Raw genomic sequence first — 15,925 nt, forward strand, 5'->3', positions numbered from 1 at the left:
AGTTACTTCTAATGGACTTTATTTTGGTATAAAACAGCAACATAGTCAGAAGCCATTATTCAGCTGTTAATTCCAGACAGAAACTAGTTTTCCTTTTAGGATAGGAGATGGGCTTAATGTATGCCAAGAAGTGTAGCTTGGAATGGTTAACTTAGTTATAATTAACCTGTGAATCACTGTTCCTTGTAGAATGGCTTTGCGAATACGAGTATTTCCTTACCCTCAGCTCCAGACAAAGGGGTGGAGAGACTGGAGCAGATCCAGGGACTTCCAAGTATTGGTTTCAGATTTCACTGAGGCTTTGCAGTAGGTAAGTGAAAGGACCTATCTCTTGCTGGCATGGGACCCCTCAGCCACAAGCATTCATGCCACCACGCCTCTATCTGAGTGTGCTGCTTCCTTCCACCGTTCACGTCACCAAATGTAGCGAGACCCAAAAAACTAAGAACTCTGGGGCAGTCATTTAGTCAACAAATACTACTGAGCTCCTACTATATTCCAGGCAGTGTTCTGGAGTTACAGCAGTGATCTCTGCCCTCATGAGGAGAGAGAAACAAGACGTAAAAATATGAGTATGTATTAGAAGGCAAAAAAATCTGTGGAATTGGGGAAGACCTCACTGAAAAGTGACATTTGAGTGAAGAGCTGAATGATTGTAGAGAGCCAGCCAAGCCACTTTGGGGGCCATGACTTGTTCTAGGAAGATAGAACAGCAAGTACAAAAGTGTGCCTATTGCTTGAAGACTAGCAAGGAAGCCAGTTCAGCTAGAGCAAAGGCGTGGGCTTTGTAGTACAGCATGTCGGGTCTGACAAGAAGCCATGGGCAGCTTTTGAGCAGGGCTGTGATATGATCTGACAACTTTACAGTCACTCTGGCTGTAGTACTGTGAATGGACAGGAGAGACACAAGGACAGAGGCAGAGAAACCACTCAGGGGGCTGCTGCAGTGATCCAAGCAAGAGATGATGGCAGCTTGGTCCAGGATGGTAGAGTAGAGATGATGGGAAGTACTCAGTTCTAGGGATGTTTTGGATTACAGCCAGTAGCACTTGCTGGTATTGGATTAGATATAAGGTGTCAGAGAAAAAGAAGAGTCAAGGATGACCCTGAGGATCAACTGCAAGGATTAGAGCTGCCAATAATTTCTCAATTGATAGTGAAGACTGCAGGAGAGATGCTGGTTGGTGGGGCAGGTGGGGAAGGGCAGAGGTTAACAGCTCATTTTTGGTTATGTTGAGTCGCCCCTAAGACATCCAGGTGGAGGTACTGATTAGACAGTTTGATGTACAGGCCAGAGTTCAGGGAAGAGGTTAGGGCTGGAGACATAAATTTGGGACCAATAAATTTGGACAGCACTCAGACATTAGTCAAAGCCATGACATTTAGTGAGATTACTTAAAAAAAAAAAAAAAAAAAGTATGAGAATAAGAGAAGAGGTCCAGGGACTGAGCCTCACCGTGCACTGTCTGGAAGATAGGAACTGAAAGAGTAGGGCAGTGGCAGTAATTATAACTAACTGAACACTTATTATTTATTGCCAGTGTGCTAGGTACTTTTATACACTTTTCCTAATCCCCCAAATTGCCCACATTTGACAGATGAGAAAACTGAGGTATGTCCAAAGCCTCACAGTTAGTAAGTGTTTCAGAAGCAGGTCTCTTTCCCTGCAGGGACTTACGTACTTCTTCACTGTGCCACACTGTTGTGTTAGCATGTTTTGACCTAAAGAGGGACTGCTCGATCTCTGAGACTGCGTGCTAGGAAGCAAAACTTGAAAAAAAAGCAGATAGATCTACACGTGCTCAAGGAAGAGAGATCTCAACTGCCTCTTGCCAGCTTACTTCCAAAATAACATAGGCCACTCGTATTTCTTAGTACTCTCAGCCGTTGAAGCTATTTGTGAGATTACAAATATCCATGGATTTAAGAGTGTGTATGTATGCGTTGTATGGTTTTATTAGGTTGGTGCAAAAGTCATTGCGGTTTTTGCAATTATTTTTAACCTTTTAAAACACAATTACTTCTGCACCAACCTAATAAGCTATTTAATCCTTCTTCACAGATATACTTTTGATTGCTAGGTTATCATGAAGTTACTCAATTTTCCAAAATGTTTACCCATACCCATTCTGCTAGTAACATCCCCAAGCTGCTGAGTTTCAACTTTTCTATTTGAACCCTCACTTAACTCATATTTATAACCCTTTTAATTCATCCTAAGGTTTAAACTCTAAAACATCCTAAATGCTTCTCACAGCCCTGTTCCATTTAGAACATTTATATCCTTGAGAGGATATGAGGTTTCTCCCTAAATACCTCTTATTTTCCTATATTCTAGTCTGTTTCCTCTACAGTGCTCTCAGATTCTTTGTTTCTGCCTTCCCTTCTCCCCGTCACTCGTCTCTTTTCCTTAGTGCTTACTCTCTTCCTCTATTGAAGCCCTCACCTTTAGATCTTAGGTATCTTTCTTCTTCCTTATTTCCAGACCCTCTTCCCACACAGACAGACCCTGTAGCAGCATCCACATCTAGGAGTAAGTTTAGCCGTAAGGATGGGTCATCTTTTCAATTCCTAATTAGCCCTTAGGCTGAGAGGCAGCTGTATTGAATAGGCGTGGATTCATGAGTGATATCACTATTTCCTGAATGCCTACTATGTGCCAGGTAATTGGGTATTGAGAGAAGCCCTGAGGCATGCCAGTGTTTAGGAGGATGGAAGATGAGGGAGATGAGCTAGCAAAGGACAAGGAGCAGCCCGTCAAGTGAAAGAAGCTTCAAGAAAGAAAGTGGTGGTGTCAAAAAGCAACTAACAGGCCAAGTAAGTGAAAGTCTCAGAACTGACCTTTGGATTCAGTGATCCTGTCAGGAGCGTTTTCAGTAAAGTGATGATGAAGAGACAAAAGCTTTCTTGGCGTCCGTCCACTTTAATAGGAGGGAAGGCCGAGTGTGCAGGTGCAGAAGCAGGTAGGGTGGCAGATTCAATAGTGAAGAGATGAAGAAACAAGTTTAGAGAGCTTAAGTAACTTCCCCGAGATTATGCAGCTAGTAAGTGGCAAAGTCAGGATTCCAACCAGGGCTAACAAAGCAGGTGCTCTTGACCTAAGCTGCACTGCCTCTGCCTAGCATCTAACATGCCAGATAAGTGCTGTGAGCATCAGCTCATCGAACACCTACTGTGCACCCCCTGTACAGAGCTATGTTGGAGACTGGAAGATACGTTAGACATGGTCCTTGCCCTCAGGAGCTTGCAGTATAATAAAAGGAAAACACAAGTATAGTGCACTCGTGTGCCACGTAACATTTCGGTCAGTGACAGACCACATAAATGATGGTGACCTCGTAAGATTATAATGGAGCTGAGAAGTTCTTACCGCCTAGTGAACTTCATAACACCAAGCATTACTGTTTTGTGCTGGTCTCAGTCTGTCAGTATTAATACTGTTGACTCAAAAATGCCTGGGGGCACTCACCTGGGCCCTAGTGAGCTTTCCAAGACAGGTCCCTTTCCTAAACCAATGTCATGACTGGACAGACCCTTGTGGTTCTTATTATGATTGCAAGACACCCTTCAGCAATAACCATTAGAAACATTGAAGAAAAAAAGTTTCTTACTTACAGGCCCTAGAAGGTACAACGCACACCAGTGGGGACATGGAGAGGTCGAGGGTAGAGAGAGCGCGTGGGCATGGGATTTGCAGGCTCACTCTTTATTAGTGAATTTAAAACCAGAGTGGGAATTTAAAGTGCAGGAAGAGAAAAAAACACACCAGTGGTCCAAACCGTCAGTTATCAAATCAACCTAGATCTCTAAAACAGAGGCGCCTCAGTGGGGGAGGCGCCCGGCTCTTTATCTAGTCCTGTGGCTGGCCTTGTGTTTATTGGAGATTCCTTGAAGGATGCCTCTTTGAAGTGGATGCCTCAGCAATCAAAGCTTAAGTCGGGTACTTGCATTACAAAAAGAATAGCCCGCTGTCAGGGCTTCCACTGCAGTTACTCACGTGTTTGTGGCGATGCTGAGGTAAACAAGCCCACTGGGCTGCGTCGTCTACAAGCATAGCACGTACAGTTACCTTAGTAGGCCGTAGCATCTCGGTATGTGTGAGTGCGCTCTGTGCTGTTCGTACAAGGACGACATCGCATCATGATGCGTTTCTCAGAACTTGTCCGTCATTAAGCGGCGCATGACTGTAAAGTAACATAGGTAAGATGAAAGAGATATTTGCACAATGCTCTGGAAAATAGCAAGAATTCTGGGAATCAGTGTCTTTGGGGCAGAGCCTCAGGAAGTGAGGAGGATTGATCTTCAGACTGGAGGCAGGACATGAGCATGTGAAGGGGGAGAAACTTCCTTCTACCCTCAAGGTTCTCGGCTGGTCTAATAATCAAATAGACATGAGGCAGATTAGCAAGAAGAAATAACCAAATTTAATACATAACATATGTATGGGAACCCCACATACATGAGAGAGTCAAAGACAAAAGGGAACATGTATGTGAGACGTCCTGAGCTAGGGAAGAGGTAAGGATGGGGGCTTCAAAGGATAAGAGCAGATGTTTAGTAAATAGAGGTTTGTCCTGTTCTACTGACAAGTCAAAAGAGGTTATCGCTGATAATCTCCCAGTATAAGCAAGGCTCTGAATTCAAGTTCTTCCAGGTAGTCAAGGGAGGAGCAGAAGTTTCTCCTGAGCCCTCAGCCTAAGTTGCCTCTTGCTCAAAACAATCTGCGTATCGCAGAGGCACATCTTCCAGTGCCTAGCTCTGAAGCCCCACAGGCGGTTACAGAGACGTTAACAAAAGTTTAGGAAATTACTTGTCCTTGCTAGTTTTACTGTCTCCTCCCTTTTCTTCCTTAACCTTTCCTCCACCTTCTTCTTTTCTCTCTCCGTCCACAACTTGCTGCCCCATCTTCTCTTTTAGCATTGTTTGCAGCAGGATTTCTATCTACTCTGGGAGTCTCATAGATAATCGTTATTGCTGAACACCCACTCTCTGGTAATAAACAGCAAACATCAGGGGTGGAGTGCTGCTTTAGGACTTTTGAAAGGAGCCAGGGGAGTGTTTCTGTTGTGTCAAGTGAAAGGGAATGCTGAAGATCTACCTCCAAGGTTGAATTTCACCAGTAATACTGGGATTGAGAAAAGTAGCAGTTCTTCTCTCCTTTCTCTTAGGCCACATTTCTTTGCACACAGATATATCATGTGAAAATCGCAGCCCATTTACAGCTTTTGATTCATTCTGGGTTATTGCAATATGGAGGTAGAGCTGAGGCAACTTGCATCTTTATGCAGACTCTACCTTTAATGCCCTACAGGCAGTCGGACTTAGAAAAGGAGAGGAGCCCTCATATTATAACCAGCTATTAACTCGCCACTTATCCAAAGATGATTTCTTTTCCCGTAACTTCCACTGGATCATTTTATAACTAGCACCTTTCTTACCTATAATGAATCCTCTCTCTTTCTCTCTTCTCATGGTTGATTTACTAGGTGTGTTTCTTATCACGATAGCTTTATCACAGGTATAAAGTTGCTAAAGGAAACTGTTTTCCATAACAACTAGGGAAAGATTCTAAGTAAGAAAAACCATAAAATTTTAGATTCAAAATAGCAGCAAAACCATCAGCTTCCTTATTTCACAGAAGAAAACCGACAGCCAGAGAAGTCAGACATAGCTACAAACTGTTTGTTACCGTGTTTCTCCGAAAATAAGACCTAGCTGGACAGTCAGCTCTAAGGCGTCTTTTGGAGTAAAAATTATACAGGACCGGTATAATATAATATAATATAATACAATACCGGGTCTTATATTAATTTTTGTTCCAAAAGGCGCATTGGAGCTGATTGTCCGGCTAGGTCTTATTTTTGGGGAAACGGGGTAGCAGAAATTGAACTTCTAGGGGCTCAATGTCCTCCTCGCTCATCGCATATGCTCTCTATTGTACTGTCTCTCTGTATAACTCATAATGAAAGCTGTCCTCCCAAATGATGTTGCCATCCTATTGGTGTGGTGAACCAAATCAGTCTTTATTGGGTTTAGACAATAGGTTTTAGATTACTGAGCCAATCAGTACTGCATAATCTTTCTGTTGCTTTGCTGGTCTAGGTGCTTGTTGTGGTTGGGTGATGAGGAACAAAGATGGACGGGATGTGGCAAATTTGACTCAGTAGTGGTCCCCCTTGGAATTAGACCATGATAGAGTTTGTTTACTTGTTTTGAGGGAAATTAAGCTTTTACTATATTTTGAGATAATCCTCTTAATCTAGTTCCATGAAGTCAAACAGATCTGGCTTCAAATTGTGGCCCTACCTTGTACTAGCTTTTGTGATTCTGGGCAGGTTATTCAAACTCTCAGAGATTCCGTCTTTACCTGTGGTAAAATAAGGATAATATAAGACTCTTCTTGCAGGGTAGTGGAGATCAAGAAAATTTATATCTGCTTCCTAGACCTAGTCCTGAACATAGCACATAATATACATTGACAGCATGGCAGCTGTCGAGACTACTGCTGTTGGTTTGGAAGGTGTCAGGGAACAGAACAAATAAACAAAAAAAACCTTTGAATGAAAAAAGCACAAGATTTGATCATCTAGAGGCTCATTCAGTAACTATCAGTAGAGAATCTAAAAGGTGTGCATAACAGCACATTAGGTATTTGAGGAAAGGAAAAGGAAGGGTGAGCAACATGAACCATGGGTTTTTAAAACTGAAGGAATCGGGACATCATCAAAGCTAACTGTTTCATTTTACAGATGGGTCAGTTGCGTCCCGGAGAGAGGGAGTTGTTAGGTTACCCAGGAGTAACCATCTAATTATTTACAAAGCCTATAACCCTGGTCTCCTTAGGATTCTTTATATTATTTTACAACTAGGGATTAAATGACAGTTCAAGGAATCATTCCTGGACATCTGATAGGTGACCAAATAGCTAAGAGTAATCCTAGTAAAGACTGTCTCTTAGCATATTGCTCTTCTGCTCAGAAACCTTCAATGATACTTCATTATCCATTGAATGAAATAAATGGCGTTCAGGTAGGTCCCTTGGGATCTGCCCCAACCTACCCCTGCAGCCTTATCTCCTATTATTTTTCCCACGTATTAATTATATCCTTCAAACTGTGCCCCACCATTTCCATGAACCCTCCCGTTGCCCCACCCGGGAATTTGCTTTGTTGCCTTTGCTGGTGGTGTTTGTTGTAGCACTTAACCACACTTGCTCTTACTCCAGAGTGTTGCTTCTGCATTGTAAGAGGCAAGGACTACCTTGGCCATTTTTTTCTCTTCTGCAGTGCCTCCTGCATGATAGGTATCTATCTAATGTTTGTTGAATTCTAGTAGGTATTTTTATACCCACCTTTCTGGCTTCTAGCCTCATTCTCCATCCAGTTTCTAAATACTCGTATGCTATATGAATTGGATGGAAAAGAGATTTAAGAAATGGTTTTGATGCTTCAAGGAAAGTGCAAGCATACATAACTGGATTCTTCTGGTGAAGAGTTTTACACTATAAAATTACCCACACACCAGATCAGAGTATAAGGAAGTACTTTTTCTTCCTTGAGTGGGACGTCCAGAATGTCTGCAGGCAGGAGCTCCAACAGCTTGTGATTTGAGTGTACACTAATGGTAACTCGAATCCCCTAAAAGCAGTGCTCTCAGAGGAGGAAGGGTTCTGCCTCTAACTAAAGGGAAGGGAGTTCCAAAGAGTTTCAGATATCTGAGGATTAGAAAGCTGAACTGGGAGAATGGGGAATGGAGGTCCAGTTTGAGCTGCACATGAAAGCACTTATTTGTACCCCTGTTTGATTACTAAAGGATTAAAGAGGCAGATGAGACTGATACATGACATTACCTCAGGCTTTTAAAGGGGGCTGTTTCTCTTTCCCACTGCTTTCTCTGCAAAACCTTTAGAACAGCAAATACTTCTACCTTCAGCTCTTAAAGCAGCCAAGCCAGTTTGACCAGCATGAGGGAAACACCAAACGAGACTGCCAACTCCAATCACATGAACTCTGGTTACTAATTATCTTCTGGCCTCTGTGGGGAAAGATATAGCTGCTCACTGATTGGATCCTGAGGTTGAAATAGCTCCACATGTCTCCGTGCTCCAACCGGAGCAGCAAGAAGAGTGACTCAAGTGCTTTGGGAGACATTTTAAGGACAGATACAGCCTGAGGCTAAACCATACCTGTCCAAACTCCAGCCCAACCCAGGCCCATGGAAGAGAGAAATAAAACTTGTATCTTCAAGCACCCTGAATATGTGTGAAACCCACGAGATTAGAAAAGAAAGAGAAGCGGAGAAGAAAGGGCACTGGGGCTCCAGCTGGGAGTACGAAGATTGCAGGAGTTTACAGAAAAGGGACTTTATGGTGCTGGATGGACTTCACAAAGAAGATGACTTGGATTCCACGTACCGGACCACAAGGCAGAATCGGCCCTACAGAAAAAGGCATTGTGGGTACTGGGATTTTGAGCAAAGTGAACCAAGCTCTGCGGACTATGGGGAAGCCGAGGAAAGTGAAGAAGACTGTACGTACCGCAGAAGCGGGACTCAAGTCCGTGGTGGCTGTAGGAATTCCGGAAACGTAGACTATGGGAACCCGAGCCCTGGGACTAAAGCTAATTGGCTCACAGGAAGCCCAGATGAAAGCTGGAAAGCTGGGGGACATAGGGAGACGAATGGATACATAGATTGTAAGAATCTGAATTATAATCTTGAGGACTCCAAAGAAACTGAACAATGGATGGGCTACAGGGGTTTAGATGATTCTTTGGGGAATTTTGGTCAACCTCAAAACTGGCACATGGACCACAGGAATTTTAATGATAATCTTGAAGATTATAAAGAAACTAATATTTATTATAGAGACCAGAACAATTTATATCATGTTCCTGGGAATTATACTAATGGTCAGTGTGTGGATTTTAATGGTGTCAATGAAGGTAAGGAATTTATCAAATACTATAAAGGGGACAGGACTGTTTATCAAAATGATAAAATCTACCCCAAAGCAAAGACTCATGCCATGGATCAAAGCGATTCTGAGACAGAAAATAAAGTCTGTGATACTTTATTTGCAAACTGTGAGTATAAACTTCAGAATTACAGAGAAACAGATTCTCTCCATCAGATGAAGAATTGGGCATGTAATGGCATTGACAAACCGGGAATGATGGCACTTGGGAGCAGAGGGATCACCCCGGATGTGCTGTGGGATCAACAGACTCGGGGAGACCAAGGAGAACATCATCGTGGCATTCCTCAGAGCCCCTCCTTAGAGAAGACCACCTGGCATTTAGAAGAAGAGAGAAAATTAAGTGGCCCAGAGACTTGGAAAAGGAATAGTTGCTTCCGTCGCACAGCACCCAGCACCCTGAGACACTCAGTATTTGTGCAAAACAGGAAGAAAACCCAAGGTATGAACTCAGTTACCCTTCTTAGAAGTATAAAGCGTGAAAATAGATCAAAGGGGTGGTTATACCAGGTATCGGGAACACCTGAGTGCTTAAGGAACCTGGCTCCCAGAGTCCTCATTAATTATATTTTGAGCGGGAATAACCTTAGAGATTTCATTCCTTTGGGAGGCACTTTACAGAGCAAGAATGTATGTAGTGCTCTACGTATGTAAGTAACATGGCTTTCAAAATCAATGTTCTCACAGGAACTTTCCTTTACCTTCCTTGGCTTTGTCAGGCGTGTCTAAATCCCAAATCTTTCCATTCTTACTTGACAATTGTTGTCTTATGGGGATGGCAAATTCATTAACAGGGCACCAAGTGAAAATTCACTTTTCTGGCATGTTCTTTCTCTCAATCCCTACACTTTAGAAAGTAGTGGAAAAGAAGACTTGTTTTATAGATTGTTTATTCCTCGGCATTCAGAAATCTTAAGTGAATGATGAGCACGAAAACTCTTGTGGAATTCAGAACATTGTTTGCATTCCTTATGGTGCTTTGTATAGGTTAGGTATTCAAATTACTTCATCTCACGAAGCCTTAACTATCTATCTAATGGGAACATTAAGAGTCTTATATTACGTAGAGGTTATTTCTTCCTTACCAGTTTGTCTTCTTCCAGTTCTCTGAAATGAACTGTTTGTTTTATTTACTTATGATTTTTGCTGTTGGTTTTGTAATTACTGGACTCCCAGTTAAACCTTTCCTTTATTACATACGTTGTCTTCATGCCAAGCCGTCCTTCTGGTTCTGGCCAATTTGGGGGGGGGGGGGTGTCCAAATTATGACCAGAGGATGAGTTTTAGAGTCAGAAAATGTGAACAGTCTGGGAAGTCCATCCGACACCTTCCTCTTAAGTAGAAAGTTTCACTTCCAGACCTCCTGCAGAATAATCGTACTGGTTAGATTGGTGGTGGGGGGCCATGGAAGGCTGAAAAGGTAAGCCCCCGTGTGATGCTGGAACTGCCACTGGTTTATCCCATGGTCCGCCAGCACAGGCTCGACTTAACTTGAATTTCCAGGGCTCCATTGTGGCCAAAGCAGGCTCTCTATCTGCATTTATAAAGATAAAAATGAAACCAAACCCAGCTTTAGTTGGGAGGCCAGGTATTTAGCAGCCAGCCACTTTTTTTCTAAGTGCATTTTTGCTCTGAAATGATAGGGATTGGATGACATCTGAATTCCTTCCAGTACAGAAAAAAAGTCTGATTCTGTGATTCCTGATGTTGAGTTTTGTATTGTTCCTATTCCCTTCCCCCACAGCTGTTCCTCAGATGAACTTTGTTTCCTACCTTTACTTCCTTATTGTGTTAAGCCTCCTAACTGTAATCAAAGTGAGTTTATCCTGTTTGACTTACCAGGAGTCAAACCCTTCTCCCTGGAGTGTGGCAATATGCCCTATGAGCTCTGAAACCAGCTCAGTTCTACCGTGTATCATTTCCGTTTTTACAGCTCTCTCTCTCTTTATATTTGAGGACCTACTTTTGGTAGTGTGTTCCTATTTAGCTCAGCTGACACCCCTTTTTATGCCTCCAGCATCCTCCTTACCCTACCTGGAATCTTGTTCTTTACCAGAAATCTCTGTGCTCTCTAACATTCTTTGCTAACTGTCTTACAGCACACGCGCCTCTGCCCTTTCTGGACATTACGCAGTCATAACATGTAATTACAGAGAGGAAACAAGTGTTGGAGGCGGTCGTCTGCCTGGAGTTCAGAATCTCAGCTCCATCATTTGCTAATAGTGTAACTTTAGAATTATTGAACCTCTCTGAGCTTCAGATTCCTTATTTGTAGAATGAAGAAATAATACCTGTCTCCTGGTGAGATAATGTGAATAAAACAATCACGTGTCTGGAACATAGTAGGTGCTCACAAATTATAATTTCTTTGTCTTTTATGACCCACCTTCCTTCCCACTTACAAGTTGCGAGTTGTCCCACCAGACGGTCGCTGCATGTCCCCTATCTCCCAGGATCCCCTCCCCGCCCGCCAGTTAGACATCTGGTTCTCGGGACTCTGTGTTTGTAGATGTAATTATCTAAGTGGAACGCCCCATCCTCCTCCTCCCTGACTTTTCCCCACCCTCCCCCCACTCCGTCTGAGAAACAAAGAGCTATTTAATGACTGCCCAGCCCACCTCCAAGCTAGAAAGAAACCAAGTCTGTTCTACCAGGATTTGCCCTTCCCTCACCTGTCTTATCAGTTCATTCTTCGGTGGAGGTGTCCATCTTAGATGTTGTGAGGGCAGGTCTGTTAGGGTTTTGCCTTTAGTCCTAAGGTGTGACCCCTAACCCTGGGCTGTGATCCTTACTCAAGGTGCGGCTCTTCTGAGGTCTCAGTGGAAAGTTGAAAGTGTTTATTGAGCCTCCTAACCTGGAGGGACTTCAATTTCAAACTGTCTCCCCACCCCCCACCCCCAACAGTGTGAATGTCTGCCTGGCCCTCTGGCTTCCAGCTGTTACTAGTTTCTGCTGAGTTCCCCAGAGTGTCATCCTCCCACATGCACAGTTCAAGGGTTTAAGGGGAATTTCTACACAGATTTTGAGGCTGTTCTTTCTGTGGCTTCCCCTTTTCCAGGATGTCTTTCAATATCGAGCTGCTTCAGAGCCCCAGACTTGAACCTTTGACTTCTCAGCCCAATTAGATTGCCAGTTGTTTTGCTTTATTTCCCCCTAAAAGACTAGGGCTTCCCTGGGGGGAGGAGGGAAATCAGATAAATATGGATCTTACCTAGTTGGCTTCCCTTGTTTCCAGTCTCCTCCACATAGTTATGCCTTTACATAGTTATTTCAAAAAATATCTTGTCCAGAGTTGCTAATAGAGGTCAGTACAGTATAAGCTGCTACTCTCCTATTACTAGACCAAAAGTCGGCACTAAGGTTTTACACTTGCTGATAACATAAACAGTTGTGATGGGAAGGGGACCTACTGCTTCAAATTCCATGTTAACTGGGTTAATTTAAGTGATACTGGGATATCAAAATGAAGAGCTCTTGCAGAGAAATATGAAACTAGCATTCAGGTGAGAGTTAAAGGTAACGGTTCAGGGTTACCTCACAGAATCCTATTATTACTAGAAGGGCCTTACTTATCAACAAGCTCCACTGTTGTATAAATAATGGGTAACCACCCGTTGTTGGGTCTTGAAATCTATTTAGTGGGTTACAACTAGCATTTTTGAAAAATAAAATAGAAGTGAATAGAAAATTTCAAGCATGTCTCATGTAGTACAAGTAAACATGTAATTCTTGTGTGTGAGAGTGTGGATGGATGTACACATACATACAGGTAGTATATAAATGTGTGTACCGAGTCACAGTGTAAAGTGTGGGTCACAGTAAAAAGTGTTTGAAAAACTGTTAAATCCAACCCATTCATTTTATAAGTGAAGAGGCAGAGTTCAGAGAAATTGAAATGTGTGTCCACTGTAACCGGCCAATTCTTAGATCAGAAATAGAATCTAGGTCTCTTGAGGCCCGCCCCAGTGCTTTTCCTGCGTCCCACAGCTGAAGCCAGAAGCACAGCTATGGGTTCATTCCGCATAAATGAACTTAGACGAGCAGGTAATATTGTGTTAGGGGAGCCCGAGGAAGCGCTTCAGATGGAGGGGGTTGCCGCTGTGTTACCGGCAGCAGAGGTGTCCGAGAGGATCTGGATTGAGGAGAGACCGTTCATGTGGTGGGTGGGGTGAGGAACAGGAGCAGCAGAGGCACCAAGTATGTCACAGGGAGATGAGGAGGGCAGTGGTGATGAGAATGTGAAAGCAATTCCTTCAAAGTTTGGACAGGCATTGCAGTGGAGCAGCAGAACCCAGGAAAGTCTTCTGTTTTGTTTTTCTCCCGAGATAAGAAAAACCCAAGATAAGAAAAACCTGAATAGATTTGAAGACACTTTTGCCAGTGTTACACAGGTAGTTCAGAGATTTTAGGACTTTCCATTGCAAGTATGGGAACGTGATATCTCTGTAGCTGCAGTGTGTATTCAAACTACTGGAATAAAATATCTGCCAGTTAATCCAAGATGTTGGCTTTTTATCCTGGTTAATTTCATGTGCTGTGGGATTATAAGCCGTGGGTCTAGCAGACGCCATGAGGTCTCTGCCACTCTAGGGACCAGGGCCATACTCATAGGCGTTAACTAGGCAGTGACAAATGGCCAGCAAAAAAAAAAAACACGTGGAATTTCGTCATCATTATTATTATTATTACTCATAATCGTACCAACTTAATTTATATGCTTCACAGTTTTCAGAGCACTTTTTGCAGCTCTTACCTAATATTCTGTTACAATAAACATGAGCCATTCATGTATTTTTATCTAACAAATTCATTGAGTACCAAACACTGTTATGTTCTAGTTAGACAGAGGTTACCTTAAGACCCTGAGGAGGGATGAGGCCATATTTCCAACACAAGTGGACTGGAACCAGGTATCCTATAGACTAGCTGTTCACTTTCTCTGTATCTGTTTTTCATGGGCCACCTGTCTGTTGACATTTTTGCTTTTCTCTCAATTTCTGCTTTGGTCTCCTCTTACTACAGACCGATATTTTCCATTTACCCATAGTTTCTACTCCCTTTTCACTTTAGATTACACATAAGCATAGATGTCTCAATACTACCTTGGGGAATTCTCACAGCTTCTGTTTTTTTTCCTATCCGATCTGACCGATAGTTCTTCATCCAGATTCCCAGGAGAGTGAGTATAATTGACTCAGCTTGAAGTTTTTGGTTCGGCCTTGTCATGGAATTAACTGTTTGTTGATTAGGTACACATCCATGGTCCAGTGGCAGTGGCAAAGTCTGGGGTGGGGGTCATCTGGCTTCAATCATAGCTACAGGGACTACTGATGGTGCCGATATGGTGGGCTCTGGAGTGGGCAGGCATTCTGAGGCTTGGCCAGCCCAGACCAGCTTTGGCATTTGGAAGTGGGTGAAGGTAACTTTGGGTTGTCACAATGGCAGAGTGCAATGTTTAGAACCATCACGTACAATGAAGAATTGTCCTGCCTCAATGCCAGCTGTGTCCCCATTGAGATACTGGAGAAGTTGCGTAAGACTTGTGTGTGGCCTTCGGGAACTCATAGTTTCAAACAGAAAATAGCATTTAAACAAATAATTAAAATACAACTTTACAAGTGCTTTAAGGGGATCCCTTTCCCCACCTTGGCCCTACTAGCTGTGTAACCCTGTGTAAATTATTTAATCTCTCTGTGCTGCAGTTTCCTCACAATAAAACCAAATAATGTACCTATGATAGTTTTATGAGAATTAAGTTAATTTATAGATACGTAAGTACTTAGAATAGTGTAAGAGTCTGGCACATAGTAAATGCTAAATAAACATGAGCTGCTATCATTGTATCATCATCATCTTCACCATCAGTCACCATCATTAGATCGGCACATAGATCCCATATCCCCTCTGAATTAAGTTGAACATGCATTTTTTAACTAGTATTTGTACTTAGCACTGTATCAAGCACGGGGTGTCCTGAGAAGGATACCAGCTCCCCCCCAGCGCACGTGCATACACACGCATACACACACACACACACACACACACACACACACACACGAGTTTATAAGTTTATAAATCAGTTGAAGAGACAAATGTAAACATATGAATAATTAATAAAGTACACAATGTATATAACATAGACAGTAAATGCGGTGGACAATCAGAAGAGGGAAAGCTCAGTTTTTACCTGAGTTATTGGAATAAACTTTAGGAAGATATTTGAACTTGAGCTAAAGCTTAAAGGAGTAACGGGCTTGAGCTAGGCAGAGAGGAGCAGGGAGAACATTCCTGGTTGGGGAAACTGTAGGAGTTAAGATACACAGTTGTGGTGACAAAGAGGAACTGAGTGGGGTGAAGAACGAAACCAGGTCGGAGCCTGCGGAGTGAGTCAGAGCTGGACCTGCACGCGAGTCATCGTCTTAGATGGAATCCCTGAAACTGCGCGTAGATGACTTCTCTGAGGAAAGGGATGACTGCAGAAGAGATATAAGGGACTAGAGCAACTGTTGGGGTCTAGAGCTCACTTAAACTTAGCATGTGTGACTGGGGTCCCGGGGGAAACCCAATTTATGTTCTCTTCTAATGAGGTCTTAGTCCATGTTTCAGCTAGAAAATAAGATAGTGCTGACCCATATCCTAGGTTTAATCAGATATTACCATCAAAATATTGGATCACATTTGGAAATAATCCTTATTTTGAGAGATTGGGTTTACCCTTTTAAAGAAATATATCCAAAGCACTCAATGCTTAAAGATCATTCTATTTTGAATTATTCTTTTGTTTCATGAATTTATGTCTTGCCTTTCAACTAGATCCATCAAGTCAAATGGAAATAACTTGAAAGACCCTCTAGTTTAACGCCACTCGATTTGCTGTTCTTGAACCCCAGACGTGAACATGACTTGCCTGGGACTGAAAAGGCTTGGAGGACATTTCCGGGTTCTACCGTG

At 42.8% G+C, this 15,925-nt stretch overlaps 1 protein-coding gene across 3 annotated transcripts in view; it reads left to right on the forward strand.

The window, feature by feature from the left end:
* DNMBP (dynamin binding protein) overlaps positions 1–15,925 on the forward strand; it is a 91,473-nt gene that overhangs the window by 46,261 nt on the left and 29,287 nt on the right. The window contains exon 1 of one of the 3 annotated variants that reach the window (XM_019724881.3): positions 8,089–9,416. The exons of the other annotated variants lie outside the window; for them this stretch is intronic. Within the exon in view, the coding sequence (XP_019580440.3) occupies positions 8,258–9,416 (1,159 nt within the window). The 5' untranslated portion in view covers positions 8,089–8,257. Of the gene's footprint in view, positions 1–8,088; positions 9,417–15,925 lie in introns of those variants that run through there. 3 annotated transcript variants of the gene reach the window in all.

This window comes from Rhinolophus sinicus, chromosome 15 (genome assembly GCF_057876585.1).
Source record: "Rhinolophus sinicus isolate RSI-liver-muscle chromosome 15, RSI-T2T, whole genome shotgun sequence".
NCBI classification, from domain to species: Eukaryota; Metazoa; Chordata; class Mammalia; order Chiroptera; family Rhinolophidae; genus Rhinolophus; species Rhinolophus sinicus.